The sequence below is a fragment of the Mirounga leonina genome, unplaced genomic scaffold (genome assembly GCF_011800145.1).
Source record: "Mirounga leonina isolate KUSES-001 unplaced genomic scaffold, KU_Mleo_1.0 Mir_200, whole genome shotgun sequence".
NCBI lineage: Eukaryota > Metazoa > Chordata > Mammalia > Carnivora > Phocidae > Mirounga > Mirounga leonina.
The window spans coordinates 4,089,770-4,106,882 of NW_023270503.1; the positions used below are offsets into that span (position 1 = coordinate 4,089,770).

Sequence of the window (17,113 nt, forward strand, 5' to 3'; positions counted from 1 at the left end):
ATGCTCTCTGTCTCTCATTCTCTCTCAAATAAATAAATAAAATCTTAAAAAAAAAAAAAAAAAGAAGAAGTATTTGGGCCAGAATGGATTCCAGTAAGAAGAGTTTGAAAATTATTGACTGTTCTAAGTACTAAAGTGTTACAAAGTTTCAGAGTGAGCATTTCATATGAAGGCTGAAGGAGAATTTAAGATTAGACATGAATGCTTCTGAGGGCAAGACATCAAATTAACTGTGGTGATTTCTGAGTGGTGGGACTACAGACATTTTAATTTCTATTTATGTTTTTCTAAACTTGTCAAGTTTTGTGGGGTTTTTTGGTAAAGATTTTACTTTTTAAGTAATCTCTACACCCAATGTGGAACTTAAACTCACAACCCTGAGATCAAGAGTTACATGCTCTAATGAGGGAGTCAGCCAAGTGCCCCTAAACTTGTCAAGTTTTAAGAAAAATGATTGTGTATTTGTAAAATAATTTTTTTTTAAAAGATTTTTATTTATTCATTTGAGACACAGAGATACAGAGAGAGAGAGAGAAAGCATGAGCAGGGAGAGAGGCAGAGGGAGAGGGAGAAGCAGGCTCCTCGCTGAGCCAGGAGCCCGATGTGGGGCTCGATCCCAGGACCCTGGGATCATGACCTGAGCCGAAGGCAGACGCTTAACCATCTGAGCCACCCAGGCGCCCCTGTAAAATAATTTTCCACTTTTAATAACTATATATAAAATACCCAATTCATATAGAATTTACATATCTCTAAGGATTCAAAGAAATTCAAATTTATCTTTGAAATATTTTTAATGTAAAACTTATAAAAATCCATTTACTAAAAGCATTTATTTTAATTCAAGGGATCTAATAAATAATGTGAATGTGCTGAGTATATAACTAATCTGAATGTGTTGCATATTATCTAAAGGAAACTCATGACAAAAATATAAACACATTAATGCTTATCAACCTTTAATCTAGTAAGCATTGCTTCAATTTTGTTTGCTGATTAGTTTTGTCATTTAAGAAACCCAGAACATTTTTCAGTAACATAAAAATAGGCTACCTTAATTCCCATTTCTTTTAAAACATGTTACTTATTTTTTCAAATTAGCAAGGTGGCTTCACTGGGTAGATAAGAGTTACCATAATTAAGACTTTTGAGAGGCTCTTCCAACCTATCTCCTTTGAAATCAAATGTGATATTTTTGTGTATTTTCAGTTCAACAAAGAAAGGTCCTATAAAATGTTCCAATTGTCAATTCTTATTTAAAAAAGTACCAATCATGTTTCTGATGCTGTGAAATATAGAGAGAAAATTAAATGAAATAATAAAACAACAAAAAAAAGCCTATACTTTGGAGATACTGACACTTTTCATGCATGTATAAAATTCACAGGAGATTTAACATTTATAGTGATGTTGTTAACTTGCTGAAATTTTAATGTAAATGAAGTATGAGAAAAGTTGTAATAAGACCTCACGTGAGTCAAATGAGGCTTACTTAGTTGGTGTCTCAACCTAAAGGAACAGTTTTTGTTTCATTTGGAGGCTGAAAACAATCCTCAAACAGAATTATTATTCATCTATAAACAACTAACATTCACTCCAATTCCACCTCTATTTATTTTCAGACGACTGTTTCTTTTCTGTACAACCAGTAAGTACAAAGTGCAGAAAAACAGCTGTTAAAATGCATTTGGTAGTTGCCAACTGACCCAAACTGCTTTACAGACCTGTACTTCACTTGAAATGTAAACATTAGCCCTAAAAATCAAGCAGCAACTCAAGGCACTATATAGATTTATCATCCTATTGTTCTTTTATTATTTTTAACACTAAATGATGGTAAGCATTTTCCATTATCAAAGTAATATTTAAAAAGAACAAATCTACTGTATTAATATAGCCACTACTAGCATTCTTTCAATTCACTATAATTTGTCTTTTTTATTTCATTCAACACATCATAAGCATTTCCCCATATTAATACTGTCTTTGTAGCCATCACTTAAATGAGTAAGAGTTCATTGGCTTGGCCATAATTATCTTTATTTAGATGGTTAAGTGTTTTTTTTTTCCCCTAGTTTTTATTTAAGACTTTTTAAAGATTTTATTTTTTTATTTGACAGAGAGAGCACAAGCAAGGGGAATGGCAGGCAGACGGAGAGGGAGAAGGAGGCTCCCAACAGAGCAGGGGGAGCCCAATGTAGGTTAGATGTTTTATTATTTATTTATTTTTTTTTTTTTTAAAAGATTTTACTTATTTGACAGAGAAAGACACAGCGAGAGAAGGAACACAAGCAGGGAGAGTGGGAGAGGGAGAAGCAGGCTTCCCGCTGAGCAGGGAACCCGATGCGGGGCTTGATCCCAGGACCCCGGGATCATGACCTGAGCCGAAGGCAGACGCTTAACGACTGAGCCACCCAGGCGCCCCAGGTTAATGTTTTAAATCATGATAAAATATGTTATAATGGGGGCGCCTGGTTGGCTCAGTCGGTTAGTCTCTGCTTTCGGCTCAGGTCATGATTCCAGGCTCCTGGGATGGAGCCCCATGTCAGGTTCCCTGCTCAGCAGGTAGCCTGCTTCTCCCTCTCCTCCCCACTCATACTCTCTGCCACTATTTCTGCCTCTCTCTCAAATAAATAAATAAAATCTTAAAAAAACATGTAATAGGGGCGCCTGGGTGGCTCAGTCGTTAAGCGTCTGCCTTCGGCTCAGGTCATGATCCCGGGGTCCTGGGATCGAGCCCCGCATCGGGCTCCCTGCTCTGCAGGAAGCCTGCTTCTCCCTCTCCCACTCTCCCTGCTTGTGTTCCATCTCTCGCTGTGTCTCTATCAAGTGAATAAATAAAATCTTAAAAAAAAAACAGAACATGTTATAATGACTGTTTATATGCACAATTTTCCCTATATTTTGGATTTCTTTTCCTTAGACTAAATTCTCAAAGTCTCAAATGCTTAACAATTCCAAAACTCAATATATACATCCAAATTGCTTTTCAAAATGCATTTACAGTATATGAGAGTACTACTGCACCTTCACCAATGGGTATCAGTTTTAAACCAGGCTTTGTAGAACTTGTAGACTTTGGTTCATACATCGAAGTAAGATTGTACCTAAGTGACTAATTAGTACTGTTTAACTCTGAACCACTAGGTGGAGCTAAAAATACAAATATATTTTTAATAGTACCAATATTTCTTTCACGACACTATTTCTTTTTTTTTTTTTTTAAGATTTTTTATTTATTTTTTGACAGCGAGAGAGGGAACACAAACAGGGGGAGTGGGAGAGGGAGAAGCAGGCTTCCCGCTGAGGAGAGAGCCCTATGCGGGGCTCCATCCCAGGACCCTAGGATCATGACCTGAGCCGAAGGCAGACGCTTAACGACTGAGCCACCCAGGCGCCCCTCACGACACTATTTCTAAAATACTATAGAGGTTTTCCTTTTAGTGATAATTTTGAAGCGTGACAGAACTTCAGAATGAATTTTAAATGTTCAAATTGGAATCAGATTTATAAATCTAACAAACTATAGATTTTTCTCAAAATTTACGTGTTCTCTCTCATCTTGAATGAGAAACATAACCAAGATAATTTTTAGAGCCAAGTGCCTCTCAAAGAAGCTAGTAATAAAGACAGTTGTCCCAGGGAAATAGTAACATCTTAGTTAAGTGATTTTTTAAGACAATTTTTTGAATATAAGAAGGCACTGTAATTTTATCCAGAAACAATAACAACTTTCATTAGCAAGACCATTAGGCAAGTATTCACTTACAATGGACCTAAGACTATACCAGCTGTTGGGAACTTATGGCTCAGGAATTCTTAAACACAGCTCCGAATCCTGGATACAACTGATATTCTACTACAGTCGATCCTTGAACAACATGAGTTTGAACTACATGGGTCCCCTTACATGTGGATTTTTTCCAATAAATACAGTATAGTCTTTTTAGTATATTTAGTAGTCCTATAGTATACTATAGTATAGTATTTTCTCTTTTCTAGCTTGGTTTATTATAAGAATACAGTATATAATACACATAACATACAAAATGTGTTAATCGACTATGTTATCGGTAAGGCTTCTCGTCACTTTTATATGTGTAAGAAAAGGTACATGCAAATTTTCAACTGCATAGGTTGTAGCAGCCTCTAACCCCTACATTGTTCGAGGGTCAACTATATTCTAACAACAAATGCTTTCCTCTTTATCTCTCAAAAATCTTCTGCCCATCATTCTTTCCCCCAAAACACACACATACTCACACACACTCAACTTTACCACCTTAAAGGATGAAATGAATTTGGGGATTCTAGTTCTATTCTTTAATATATCTGACAAAGAATAAGTAAAAAATAAATAAATACAGATACATCTAGAAGTAACATCTTCAGCTTGATTTTTCACCTGTGTGAAAATAATCTGTCCTATAATTATCTTCCACCAATCTGTATAGTTGCAGGTGTATAAGTAAAGTATATATATTCCTGATCCTTTGTCCCTGCTTCTCCAAGGCAACTACTAATGTTCTTTTGCTTCACTAACCAAGTTTTTCTCCAATCTCCTTAGGTAGAGCTAGGTACATAAAAGAAGTGAGGAACACGGAGCCGGAGCTACTCTCTCCCAATTCAACTGTCTTCACATAACCCCATATTCCTTCCTCTAGCAATTACTACTTAATTATATTCTCTTGATGTTTAGTACTCAATAATTATAAGGTTCATTACTGAATCAGTAATTTTAAAGAAAAAGAAGAACACTACCAAAACCAGAATTAAGGAGATACGGTATTGTGAAAACAATTCAATACCACCTGTCAATATGAAAAAGATTTATAAAATGCTTCTGCTGAAAGCAAACCCTAGCACAATTACCTTCCTCAGATTACTTATACCTTTTGTTCTAAGAGTGCCCTGCGGAGGGAGACCCTCTGTTCAAGCTCTCGAAGTTCTCGATCATGTTGTGCCTCGGCTTGCATCTTGATTTTGCTTTGATATGCATTCAACAGCTCCAGTTCCTGCTGCAGCTGCATCTTCAAAACCTGGCACTCTGCTTCCTGTGCTTCATCCAAACGTAGCTGAAAAAGAGAAAGAAAATATCCTACTGTGAGTTATCTATTCCTCACCTATGGAAAAGAGGAGGTATGAGAGAAGACAGAGTACTCTTTTGCAGGATAACAACTGTTCTCTCTCATACCTTGGAGTAAACATCTCTGAAAAAGGAAGGCCTAATAACCATTGATGGCATTAGGAAGATAAAGACATCATGAGCTCTTTGTAGGATGCCTAAATAACCACATTTTTCTTAAGAAAAATCTAGAATATGATAAGATGATATAAGTTAAGACTCTGAATGTTTCTCTCCAATGGAAATAACTATAGCATAAGGACCAGCAAACAGCCTACTAGCCAAATCTGGGCAGCTGCCCGGGTTTTTTTGTCCTTTGAAGATTTATTTATTTATCCTAGAGAGAGAGCACGAGCGGGAGGGACAGAGGGAGAGGGAGAGAGAATCCCAAGCTGATTCTTCATTGAGCACGGAGCCCAACAGAGAGCCCAATCTCAAGACCCCAAGATCATGATCTGAGCTGAAACCAAGAGTTGGGAGGCTTAACCAACTGCACCACCCAGGAGCCCCCAAAATGGTTTTTACATTTGAAATAGTTACATTTTATTTTTTAAATTTTTTTTAAAGATTTTATTTATTTATTTGACAGAGAGAGGGAACACAAGCAGGGGGAGTGGGAGAGGGAGAAGCAGGCTTCCCGCTGAGCAGGAAGCCCAATGTGGGGCTCAATCCCAGGACCCTGGGATCATGATCTCCAAAGGCAGACACTTAACGACGAAGCCACCAGGTGCCCCTGAGATAGTTACATTTTAAATGGCTATATAACTACCCACATAATATCTTCAATTTTGCCTCCTGGCCTACAAACTCTAAAATATTTACTATCTGGCTCTTTAAGAAAATGTTTACAAAACTTATACAGAAAATATCTTGGGGTGCCTGGGTGGTTAAGTCGGTTGTGTCTGACTCTTGGTTTCGGCTCTGGTCATAATCTCAGGGTTATGGGACAGAGCCCGGCATGGGGCTCCGAGCTCAGCATGGAGCCTGCTTCCTTCCCCCTCTCTCTGCCCACCCCCCACCCCCTGCACGCTCTCTCTAAAATAAATAAATAAATCTTTAATTAAAAAAAAAGAAAGAAAATATTTTATATTTGTACTCAAATGTGACCATTTGGATTCCAAATACAGTACTACTTTTTGCTCACTACCTAACAAAGCTGCTGCTCCAATCCTTGATATATGCTATTGGGATATGTGCTAAACACCTGAGAGGCACTGGCAGAGAGCCTGTTTAAAACTTCAGGTCTAGGGGCGCCTGGGTGACTCAGTCAGTTAAGCGTCTGCCTTCGGCTCGGTTCATGATCCTAGGGTCCTGGGATCAAGCCCCACATCAGGCTCTCTGCTTGGCGGGGAATCTGCTTCTCCCTCTGCCCCTCACCCCACTTGTGCTCTCTTTTCTGTCTCTTTCTCAAATAAATAAATAAAATGTTTTTTAAAAAACCCTTCAGGTCTAAATGTACCAATGAGAATTCTATATATATCATGCATGCTTCCAAGCAATGCTCCAGAGAAGGAAGAATATGGACCATCACTACTATTTCCCAAGCTGCAGGAGAACGATCATTTCTAACTAGTATTTTAATTGCTGGGTAGAAGGAAAGGATCACTAACAATTTATTTTGCCTAATAAAACAAACTCACAGCTTGTGTGGAGAGCATTTCATTAATGCTGTGGTCATACTGCTCAGCCAAGATGGCTAACTTCCGGGTCTGCTCCTCCTTGAGCCGTTTCAGAACAGCCTTGTGCTCACTCTTTGGTGTCGTCTCCAATAGGTGATTTCTTAATGCTTTATACTGTCTGGTTTGGATTTTGCAGGTGTCCTGAAACTGCTTTTTTATTTGGAGTTCTTTAGACTGGGAAGAAAAAAACAAATGCATATAATTTTTAATATATGGCATTTGGTGTACCTTAGGCTTACATTAAAATAAGGGCAACAAGGAGAAAGGGAGAAGAAAAACAAAAAGGTCGAGATCATAAGGCTGCAGGTACTTTTGCACTTAGCTATTGGGTCAAACCACTGGATTCTATGCATTTTTATAACAAAAGCTCTAATTTAAAACATTAAAATATCCAGAAATTCATTTATCATAGGACTTCAAGCAATACTTGTTATTTTGTTAGTAAATTTGGTGACTTGAGTAAATATTAAAATTACCATGACAGAAAATTAAATTTCTTCTCATGCATTAAGTATAGTAGATATAAAGGTATTTTACTGGCCAGACAATATTTTATCAGATCTCGGAGGGAGAAAATAAGCATATTTACTCTGTTCCTTATCTGAGGCACTTTGCTTTAATTTCTTTTAATAACAATCTCAACTCTAACTACATACTGAATAACAGACCCCACAAAGCAGGGTATTAGTAACTAATATTATTTACAATTAATTATCTTTTCCTTAAGGGAATAAACTAGATAGAAACATACTTAGTAATGGTTTACTCTTTAATGCCATAAGCAAAAACTTGAAAGTCAGTCAGGTTAGCTCATCTTTTAAAGGTCAAACAAAAGTTATGGGGCAAGGGAGAGGACAACTTTCTTGGGAGTGATAAGAGACATGAGCTACATAAATATTTCTGAGAGAAAATAACTGAGCTCAGAGACAGAAGAGTTTTAGCTTTGATTTTTGTTAATCATGAGATATTATTCTATGAAGTATACTGAGTGAGCCTGCGAGAATATATTCATTTACTACACTAAGGCAGAACCTATACTTGAAATTATTTTACCTTAATATAAATACTGCCAGATACTGATTGGTTGATTCAGTATGCAACAAATGCACACCTTACCAAAGTAAACCACTTGTCACGGAACTAGTCATTCACCACCCCTTGTAATATTACAACGTCAAGTAGACCTTTTCCATATTTCACACCAACCGAGGCACTAGGTCATAGTCATGATACTTTATTCTGTGAAGGGTCAAAAATTGTCTAACTAGAAAGATAAACTCTTGGTTTAATTATGCGGAGTAGCACCACACTTAAATACTGTCCTTGGTTAAAAAATTCTTCCAAGTTAGCTAGGAATGAAACAATGACATTTAGACATTCTCTCCTGCCTCTGTATAACATTCAATCTTTTAATAAAAGTTTTTATTTTTAAAATAGGATACCAAGAAATTCCATATCATTAGCCTAATGAGAAAAAGAACTTGCAATTTTTTTTTCAACAAGAAGAGTAACACTTACAATCAAGAATAAACTATAGAAACCCCAAGTGCTCAAACTAAAGTCCCCCTACTCCCCATTAAAGTCTTGAAGGAAGTTGGAAGAAACAACTATTATGACTTAGGCATTTAAAAATGGGATGACTTGGTGTTTCTTTTGTTCAAATGGAGCAAGGAGAAAGATATATATAACTAAGAGGAACACCATGATTTTCTTCCCTACTAAAGTAACAGAACAATTTCCTTTATGGAAAATCTCGAGGTCACTGGTCATCAAAGGAGGCATTCTAAGTCATTCAAAGTCTGACTATGATTGTGAAATATTATTTTTCTCCTCACCATCTGTAAAAATAAAACCTAGTGTTAACAAGCTTTCAAACAAAAAGGATCCAACAAGAGGAAACAGAAAGGAAGGCTTAAATATCAAACAACCACCTATTCCAAGTCCCTAGAGAAATGCAGTCATATCAGATTTATGGTATGACTAGAGAAAACTAACAAGCTTTCAGTGTGGTTTGCTTCTGGGTGCTGTTGACTTTAAAACAATAATTTTACAGACATATTGTTTTAAAAATCTCTTGGGGGAAATTGTTCTGTAGCCAAAAGAGTATATACCCTCTTCATTACAAAGACAAAATAAATCTGAAAAATCATTATGAATTCCAATTTTTCTAAGTAATGATTAATGAAGGCTATATGGGTAGTCAACATAAGCTACTCTGTAAATGATGTTTATTAATTATTTTGAAGACACAAAAAAGTGAAATTTTATCCCAGTTCACAAGGAAAGAATAAACCATCTTAATTTTGCTTTTATATTTCATTCAAGACAGTCTTTTAGAATGGAGTTGCATGGGAATCAGAGTTACAACTGGATATAGTATAGTTTCTAGATTTTAACACAGATTACCTCTTTGAATGAATTTCACTTCACTCCAGGACAGTTAAAGACAAAAAACAGTTTTATAGTTAAATTCTCAAATAAAAGGGCGTAGGGTAAAGTTTAAAAAGGAAATACTAGGGGATATGGGCCTTACTGGATGTAAATAAAAGTTTAAAATTTGCAGACATATCCGAATTAACTGAGGTACTACTACAGATGACCGCCTATGCAGTGGATGATTTTGTTTTTGCTCATTAAGAGTAATGTGATTATATTCCTTCAAATATTTATTACAAGTTATAAAATTTGAAAATGTCCTGTAATTGTTAACTCTGGTTGACTCTGGGCTAGACCAGCTGGCTGGAGAGATAAGGGGAGAGAGGAAAATCTTTATAATACACTTTGGTATCTTCACATTTCATACTATGTGAATGAATTCCTGTATTCAAAGTAAATACAAAATTTAAAGTCCTTTGGTATTATATATCACCAACACTTATCTTTACTTATTTATTGGGGGGAGGGCTATATAACAACTTGCTCTACTCTGATGTGCTAAAAAAAAAAAAAAAATACACACACACACACACACATATCCCAACTACCTACGCCATGGTCTTACCTACACTACCAAGCAAAGAAAGCAAGCAAGCAGACTCGAGTAACACTGTAATGATTTCTTTGTTCCTTTTAAGATAAGTATAGACAATGAAGGGAGAGGGAGTAAAAAAGACATTTTCTATTCATTGGCTTCTGTGCTGATTAAGAACTTAGTGTCTTTTTTGGAAACAAATCATATTTAGAGTAAGTAAGATTCCAAAATTATATTACTTGGAACAACAGAAAGAAGAAAACAGGTTAGCATGTTGACATGTCAACTATAATATCAGCATTGGACATTTGGGTATATTAAAAATCAGAATTCTGATTCTTACTTATGGCATGTCCTACAACTGTATACCAGAAAGTTTTGGTATACTGCTGAGAAATACATAAGCCAAAACATTCTTAAAATGTTAAAATACTAACCAAACATTCTTAAAATGAAAAGAAAAAAGTTTATTCAATTTCTTTATGCCAGACCTCTGTCTTAGACTTTTACTGTTTACATGGATGCCTTTTATCTCTTCTCCCTTTTATCAAGAAGCTTAGGTTAAAGGTACCTTTAGACTCTTAGGCTGCTGTCGAACCTCCATGACATGCTTTCGCCTTAGTTCTCGTTCTCTTCGCTTGTTATATTCCAGCTGGTTTGTCAGCTCAGTTTGATGCTGCAATCTGATCAACTCACAGCGCATCTTCTGAATGGTGTTGAGGTGACGGAACTCCAGTTCCTGCATGGATTCATGCTGTCGCAGTAGCATGGCATGCTCTAAGTCCTTTTGAGTCTGCCTTTTATTTAACTCCTAATCCATAACACAAAAGACAAAGGTATAATACTGCTGTATGATGCCAGGAAAAAAATCCTAAGAAACAGAACAACCAGGAAATAGATGTAATCCTCTGATTCAATAATGGCTACATAGTAAGTATGAGGGTTTTATAATATTTACTGTAGTAAATGAACAATTAGCAGCACAAATTTTCTTTATGCTGTCCATTTACTATTTACTAACACTACTTTATGCAGTAAGTTTAAAATCTATCAAATCTATCTCAAGAAGTTTACTGTCCTTCCCTCTTTCCTTTCTTTATTGTCTCCTAATTTTATATTTGAAGAAGGTTCGTAAGCCATCCTCTGAATTTTTTCAGAGTATACTATTCAATTCTATTAGGAGGAGCATACCCAGTGTAGTGTAGTGGTTAAGAATATGGACTGTAGAGCTAGGCTGCCTGTATTCTATTTCCTTTTTTTTTTTTTTTAAGACCTATTTATTTATTTGAGAGCGAGAACATGCCTGTGGTAGAGAGGGGCAGAGAGAGAAGGAGAGAGAGTCCCAAGCAGAACTAAGCATGGAGCCCTACTTGGAGCTTGATCTCACAACCTGGCAATCACGACCTGAGCCAAATCAAAAGTCGGACACTTAACTGCATCACCTAAGTGCCCCAAGGCTGCCTGTATTCTATATGTGTAAGAGAAAGAAGTGTAAAGAAGAACATTTAAAGGGAGAAAGCAAGCCATGTGGATCGAATATCTGGGAAAGAAGGATTTAGGCCAGGGAATTATGAGTACAAAGGCTTTGCAGCTGGGATATGACAGACGTATTTCTGATATCACATCATTCAAACATACCTCCCTGACAAGGTCCTGCTCTAAGTTATGGCGTCCAAGTAACATTCTTCTCTTAAAGCGACGGCATTCCAGCTCTAAGTATTGCCTCTGTCGTCGTAGAAGATTAGCCTCTTCCTCTGCTTGGAAATGTTGTATATTCTCTTTCTGCTTTGAAAGCCATTCTTGTTTTTCTTTTTTTGGGGTGCTCTGGTTTTCATTCAGTTCCTGGAAACATAAAGAACTCAGTTCAAAATACATAAAAATTAAGTACATGAATAAACTTAATATAAAATTTGGTATCTGGTAAATTTAAATAAACGTATTTAACTATGTCCTCTCTAGTGCTCAGGCAGGGCAATGACCTTAAGGAGGTTGGTAAGTTTTCCTTTTTCTTGAGTGACCAGTGGAAAAAGAGAAAAGTACATTAGAAAACATGCATACCTTTTCGCTTTGCACAGCTACACTTATGATGATTCAAAAGCACACAATGATTGTTAAATGGAGTAAAAATATCTTTCTTTAAATCCTTCCCAAGAAGAGATAGAAGGTAGTGCTTTCAGGTAAAAATCACATGTAAATTAAAATTAGGGCTAAAATACAGTTATGTCTCATTTGGTTTTTAACATTCTAAATATCAAGCTTTTGGCAAGATTATGGATGTACTCAATATAAAAAACTTGGAAATTAAATTAATTAAATTAAAATCATGGGAGAACAGAAATCTTTTTTATGAGTGGTATTTAATATTTAGCATTAATGACCACTGAACGAATCAAAACCAATGCTTTTCTATAGCATTTTAAGTATCATCTCAAAAACTACCTACATGAAAATAACATTTATATTGGGCGAGATGAGAACATTCATCATATACTCAATGAGGTGAACCCTAGGATGTCAATTAATACTAGTATATTTTCAACCTAAAAAGCCATCAATATTGCAGAGAATACAAATCAGCCATCTTTCCTAAGTCTAAGTTGATTTTTCAGAGACTACTAACCTTATGGTCCTTTCCCTGTTACTCAAGAAAAAGACAAATTCTTTATAACTTAAGTTCATAAGATATTCAAACATGTAAAAATAAAAAGCACATAAATTAGTAGTTCTCAAATGAAGGTGTATATGCACACACACTACAGGAAGAGACAAGGAAAACATAGGCACATAGACAGAAAATCACCTGGTATCTTTTTTTTTTTTAACTTATTTTATTTAAATTCAATTCGTTAACATATAGTGTATCATTAGTTTCAGATATAGAGTTCAGTAATTCATCAGCTGCATATAACACCCAGTGCTCATCATATGCCATCACCCAGTTACCCCATCCCCCCACCCACCTCCCCTCCAGTAACCCTCAGTTTGTTTCCTATGATTAAAAGCCTCTTATGGTTTGTCTCCCTCTCTAATTTCGTTTGTCTTATTTTATTTTTCCCTCCTTTCCCCTATGATCCTCTCTTTTGTTTCCTGAGAATCACCTGGTATCTTTCTCAAAATCTTCTGCCAGGGAATTTCCCCACCAAAAGTCTAGTATGTCCCTTCCTCTATACTGAGAATCATTTGGAATGAACACACACATGCATGCACGCACCCACGTGTTATACACCTAAAGGATTATTTAAAGATTTATTATATAGACAGAGAATGTGCACACAAGCGGCGGAGAAAATCTCAAGCAGACTCCCTGCTGTGTGTGGAGCCTGAGGAGGGGGGCTCCATGTCAAGACTCCAGATCACAACCCCAGCTGAGAGCAAGAGTCAGACACCCAACCGACTGAGCCACCTAGGCGCCCCGGAATGGTTTATTTTTAAAGAAAGAAATGTGTGGCTTTTTTTTCCACAGCTCACATATTTTTATTTCTAATCAGTTACTTAACAAGTGCTTAGGAAAGCTATTATAAATAAAATAACTTATGTTTTCAGGAGATGATTCTTTTTATGTAAACCTCCTCAACTGAGGATCTCAGTCATCAATGTCTTCATTCAAACTGATACACATTTCATGGTGACAAACAACAAGAGAAAAATTTATCTTCATGGTTCTATGAGTTGATCAACATTACGTATAATCAATAAGCAGATAACTGCCTTGAAAATGTTTATAAAATAAGTACCTCCTTAAGCTGTTCTTTTCGAAGTTTATATTCTCTTTTCTGGGACTCCAAAAAACTATTCAGTTCTTTCTTCTGTTGGGCCTGAATATGTTGCTGAAATTTTTTCTCCTCATTGGCCATCACTTTAGCCTATAGAAAATTTAAAAAATGGATCAAATTAGTTAAGTTGATAGATTCAAAGCAGCATTTGAATACACATTACCAAGGATACCATTTTTTCCCATGATCAAAAAAATCAGTGTATTACCAAAATGAGAATACCCAACAAATTATTAATACTTGTTACTCAGCATCCTTTTTTATTTTTATTTAAATTTTCAGCAGTTAACATATAACAATATTGGCTTCTGGAGTACTCAGCATCTTCATTTCAATTTCAGAAAACCAATAAAATGGAACTCGTCTTTAAAATGTTGATCTTGTACAGGGTCAGAATGTTTTCACCTTTTTTTTCCCCCCCATTTAACAGGAGTATGTTCTCCCCCCAATAAAAAAACAAACAAATACATATTTATCTATAAATATAATTCAATCATGACTTCTTATCTTGGTTGACTTGTATATGAAATAATGTAATATGTTTATCTTTAAATGTAAAACTTGACCTTTTATATATTAAATAATATGAAAATATTAATTATTAGACATATGTATCATACTGTTTTCCCCTTATTTTAAAAGTTTTTATTTTTCAGTAATCTCTACACCCAACATGGGGGTCAAACTTACAACCCTGAGATCAAGAGTTGCATATTCCACCGACTTTTGCCAGCCAGGCACCCCTTATTTCTGATGATATATGCAATGCATAATCACTGTAGAACATTTAGGAAGTATAGAAAAACACAAAGAAGGAAAATATTACATGAGTTTAGCACCCAGAGATAACCAATATAAACATTTTGGTGTATACCCTTCCTAATATTTTCTATGCATATCTATTTCTTAAATTTGTAATCATATTCTATATCCCGTTTCATGAAATGCTTTCCTAAATATGTTAGTATCTACCTCTTCCTAAGTTATTAAAAATACTACCCAATGACCAACAGGATAATTCTTTCACCAAATTATTTCAAAATCAAATATTTATTTACACCATGAATTATTTTGCTAAATTCTCTACTATTGTAAGAGAGTGGTTCTTTTTTTTGGGGGGGGAGGAAGGTTGAACAGGGTAGCTATGATAAATAATGCTTTAATGTGGACTACCAGACATATTTGAAGATATTTTGTTGAATTTACTGAGACGCTTACATTTTACTTGACAAACATGACTATGAAATAAAATGAAACTAATGGGACATCAAAAACCTTTACAAGGGGCACCGCCTGGGTGGCTCAGTTGGTTAAGCAACTGCCTTCGGCTCAGGTCATGATCCTGGAGTCCTGGGATCGAGTCCCACATCGGGCTCCCTGCTCAGCAGGGAGTCTGCTTCTCCTCTTGACCCTCCCCACTCTCATGCTCTCTCTATCTCATTCTCTCTCTCAAATAAATAAATAATATTAAAAAAAAAAAAAAAACCTTTACAAGAAAAGGTTTCACATAACAAGAATCCTAAAAAATGTGCTTTTATCATATAGTAAAATGACACTTATGTGTAAATAAACAAATAGGCTAAATCTTAATCTGACTCTCTTAATTTATAATCTTTAACATTCTCTTTATATATTAATCTTCAATTATTCTGATATAAAAATGTTGCTATAAATTTAAGGACAGTTTCCAAAAAATACACAGAAAAGGGAATCACAAATGATTTTTTTGAGACCTGAACCATGTTACTAATAAGTGATTTATCAAACTCTTCAGATAACCAGAGTACCTGAGGCCCAGAACAGCTGAATGAATGACTTACCCACCGTGACACTAAATCTATCAAGTATCAGGAAATAATCCCGTGTCTATTGGTTCCCAGACTCGGTACCTGATATTTTACATGTTATGTAAATGTCTCTCTCTCCAATTGATTTGCTTGGTTCTGGGGAAGAGATACTCTAACATCAAAATATTATCTTGGTTAATTCTGGGATGGTTACAAGCTAGAACAAATTAATAATACTGAATCAGCCACCTCTTTTTCCATAGCAGCCTGATGTTTCTTGATAAGTTTCTCCATTTCTGCAGCAAAATTGTTACGCTGAGTTTCCAGATCTTTGTCTAATCTGAGGCGATGTTCATCCATCTCAGCCTTCAGCTTATTTTCCAGAGTCATCAACTGCTTTTGATGTTGCCGCCTCATTCTCTTATAGCCAGACATCTGTTCTCTAAGCTCAGAGTCCTGCTCATGTTCTTGCATTTGCCTTGTAACCTAGACATACAAACAATGGACAGAAAAGAACAAAATAAAGCAAAACATTTCTTTCAAAAGCATTTTAGATCACTCTATTAACTAAGCAGGCAATTAATTTAAGAGATCCCAGTTAGCAGTTTTCAATTAAATTTCCAGCAGGTCTTTTAAAGAAATAAACAAGTTGATTCTAAAATTTATATGGGAATATAAAAGGCCAAGAATATCCAAAACAATCTTGAGGGGGAAGAAAAAGTTGGAAGACATATACTTCAGCAATCAAAACAATGTGGTATTGGGATAAGGACAGACTGAAGTGATCAAAGGAACAGAATAAAATCTAGAAATAGACCCACACATACTCAGTCAACTGGATTTTCTACCAAAAATTCCAGTTAATTCAAAATGGAAAGCGTTTTTTAATAAATCCTGCTGAAACAACTGGTTCCCTGTAAAAATAAATAAATAGACCTGACTCCTATTATCACTCTATATTCAAAAATTAATTTGAAAAGAATCATTTGATCTAAACATAAAACTTAGAATCGTATGATCCCAGAGTCCTGGGATCAAGCCCCGCATCGGGCTCCCTGCTCAGTGGGAAGCCTGCTTCTCCCTCTCTCTCACTCCCTCTGCTTCTTGTTCCCTCTCTTGCTATATATCTCTCTGTCAAATAATAAATAAGATCTTAAAAAAAAAACAAAAAAACATAGAATCATAAAGCAAAAGAAGACATGGACTACTGTGTAAGCAAATATTTCCTGGACAGGACCCAAAAGGCACTGGCTATAAAGAAAAAAATATAATAGTCAAACTATGAAAAGAGCCCAAATGTCCATCAACTGATGAATGGGTAAAGAAGATCATACACACACACACACACAAATATTATTCAGCCATCAAAAAGAATGAAATCTTGCCATTTGTAACGATGTGGACGGAGCTAGGCAAAATAAGAGAAAGACAAATACCACATGATTTCACTCATACGTGGAATTTAGGAAACAAAACAGATGAACATATGGGAAAGGGAAAAAAGGAGAGAGAGGGAACACAAGCAGGGGGAGAGAGAGAGAGAGAAGCAGGCCCCCCGCAGAGCAGGGAGCCTGATGCGGGGCTTGATCCCAGGACCTAGGATCATGACCTGAGCCAAAGGCAGACGCTTAACAACTGAGCCACCCAGGCACCCCCATAAAAGACTCTTAACAACAGAGAACAGAGGGTTGATGGAGGCACATGGGTGGGGGGCGGGAGGGCTAAGTGGATGATGGGGATTAAGGAGGTCACTTGTTATGATGAGCACTGGGTGTTAT

General features: G+C 36.0%; 1 protein-coding gene across 3 annotated transcripts in view; it reads right to left on the reverse strand.

The window, feature by feature from the left end:
* Positions 1-17,113, reverse strand: part of TAOK1 (TAO kinase 1) — a 158,164-nt gene that overhangs the window by 12,963 nt on the left and 128,088 nt on the right. For all 3 annotated transcript variants that reach the window (XM_035027669.1, XM_035027671.1, XM_035027670.1), the window contains exons 14-19: positions 15,585-15,821; positions 13,510-13,638; positions 11,414-11,617; positions 10,347-10,586; positions 6,766-6,978; positions 4,893-5,075 (exon numbers count right to left, since the gene is read on the reverse strand). In XM_035027669.1, the coding sequence (XP_034883560.1) occupies positions 4,893-5,075; positions 6,766-6,978; positions 10,347-10,586; positions 11,414-11,617; positions 13,510-13,638; positions 15,585-15,821 (1,206 nt within the window). The remainder of the gene's footprint in view (positions 1-4,892; positions 5,076-6,765; positions 6,979-10,346; positions 10,587-11,413; positions 11,618-13,509; positions 13,639-15,584; positions 15,822-17,113) is intronic.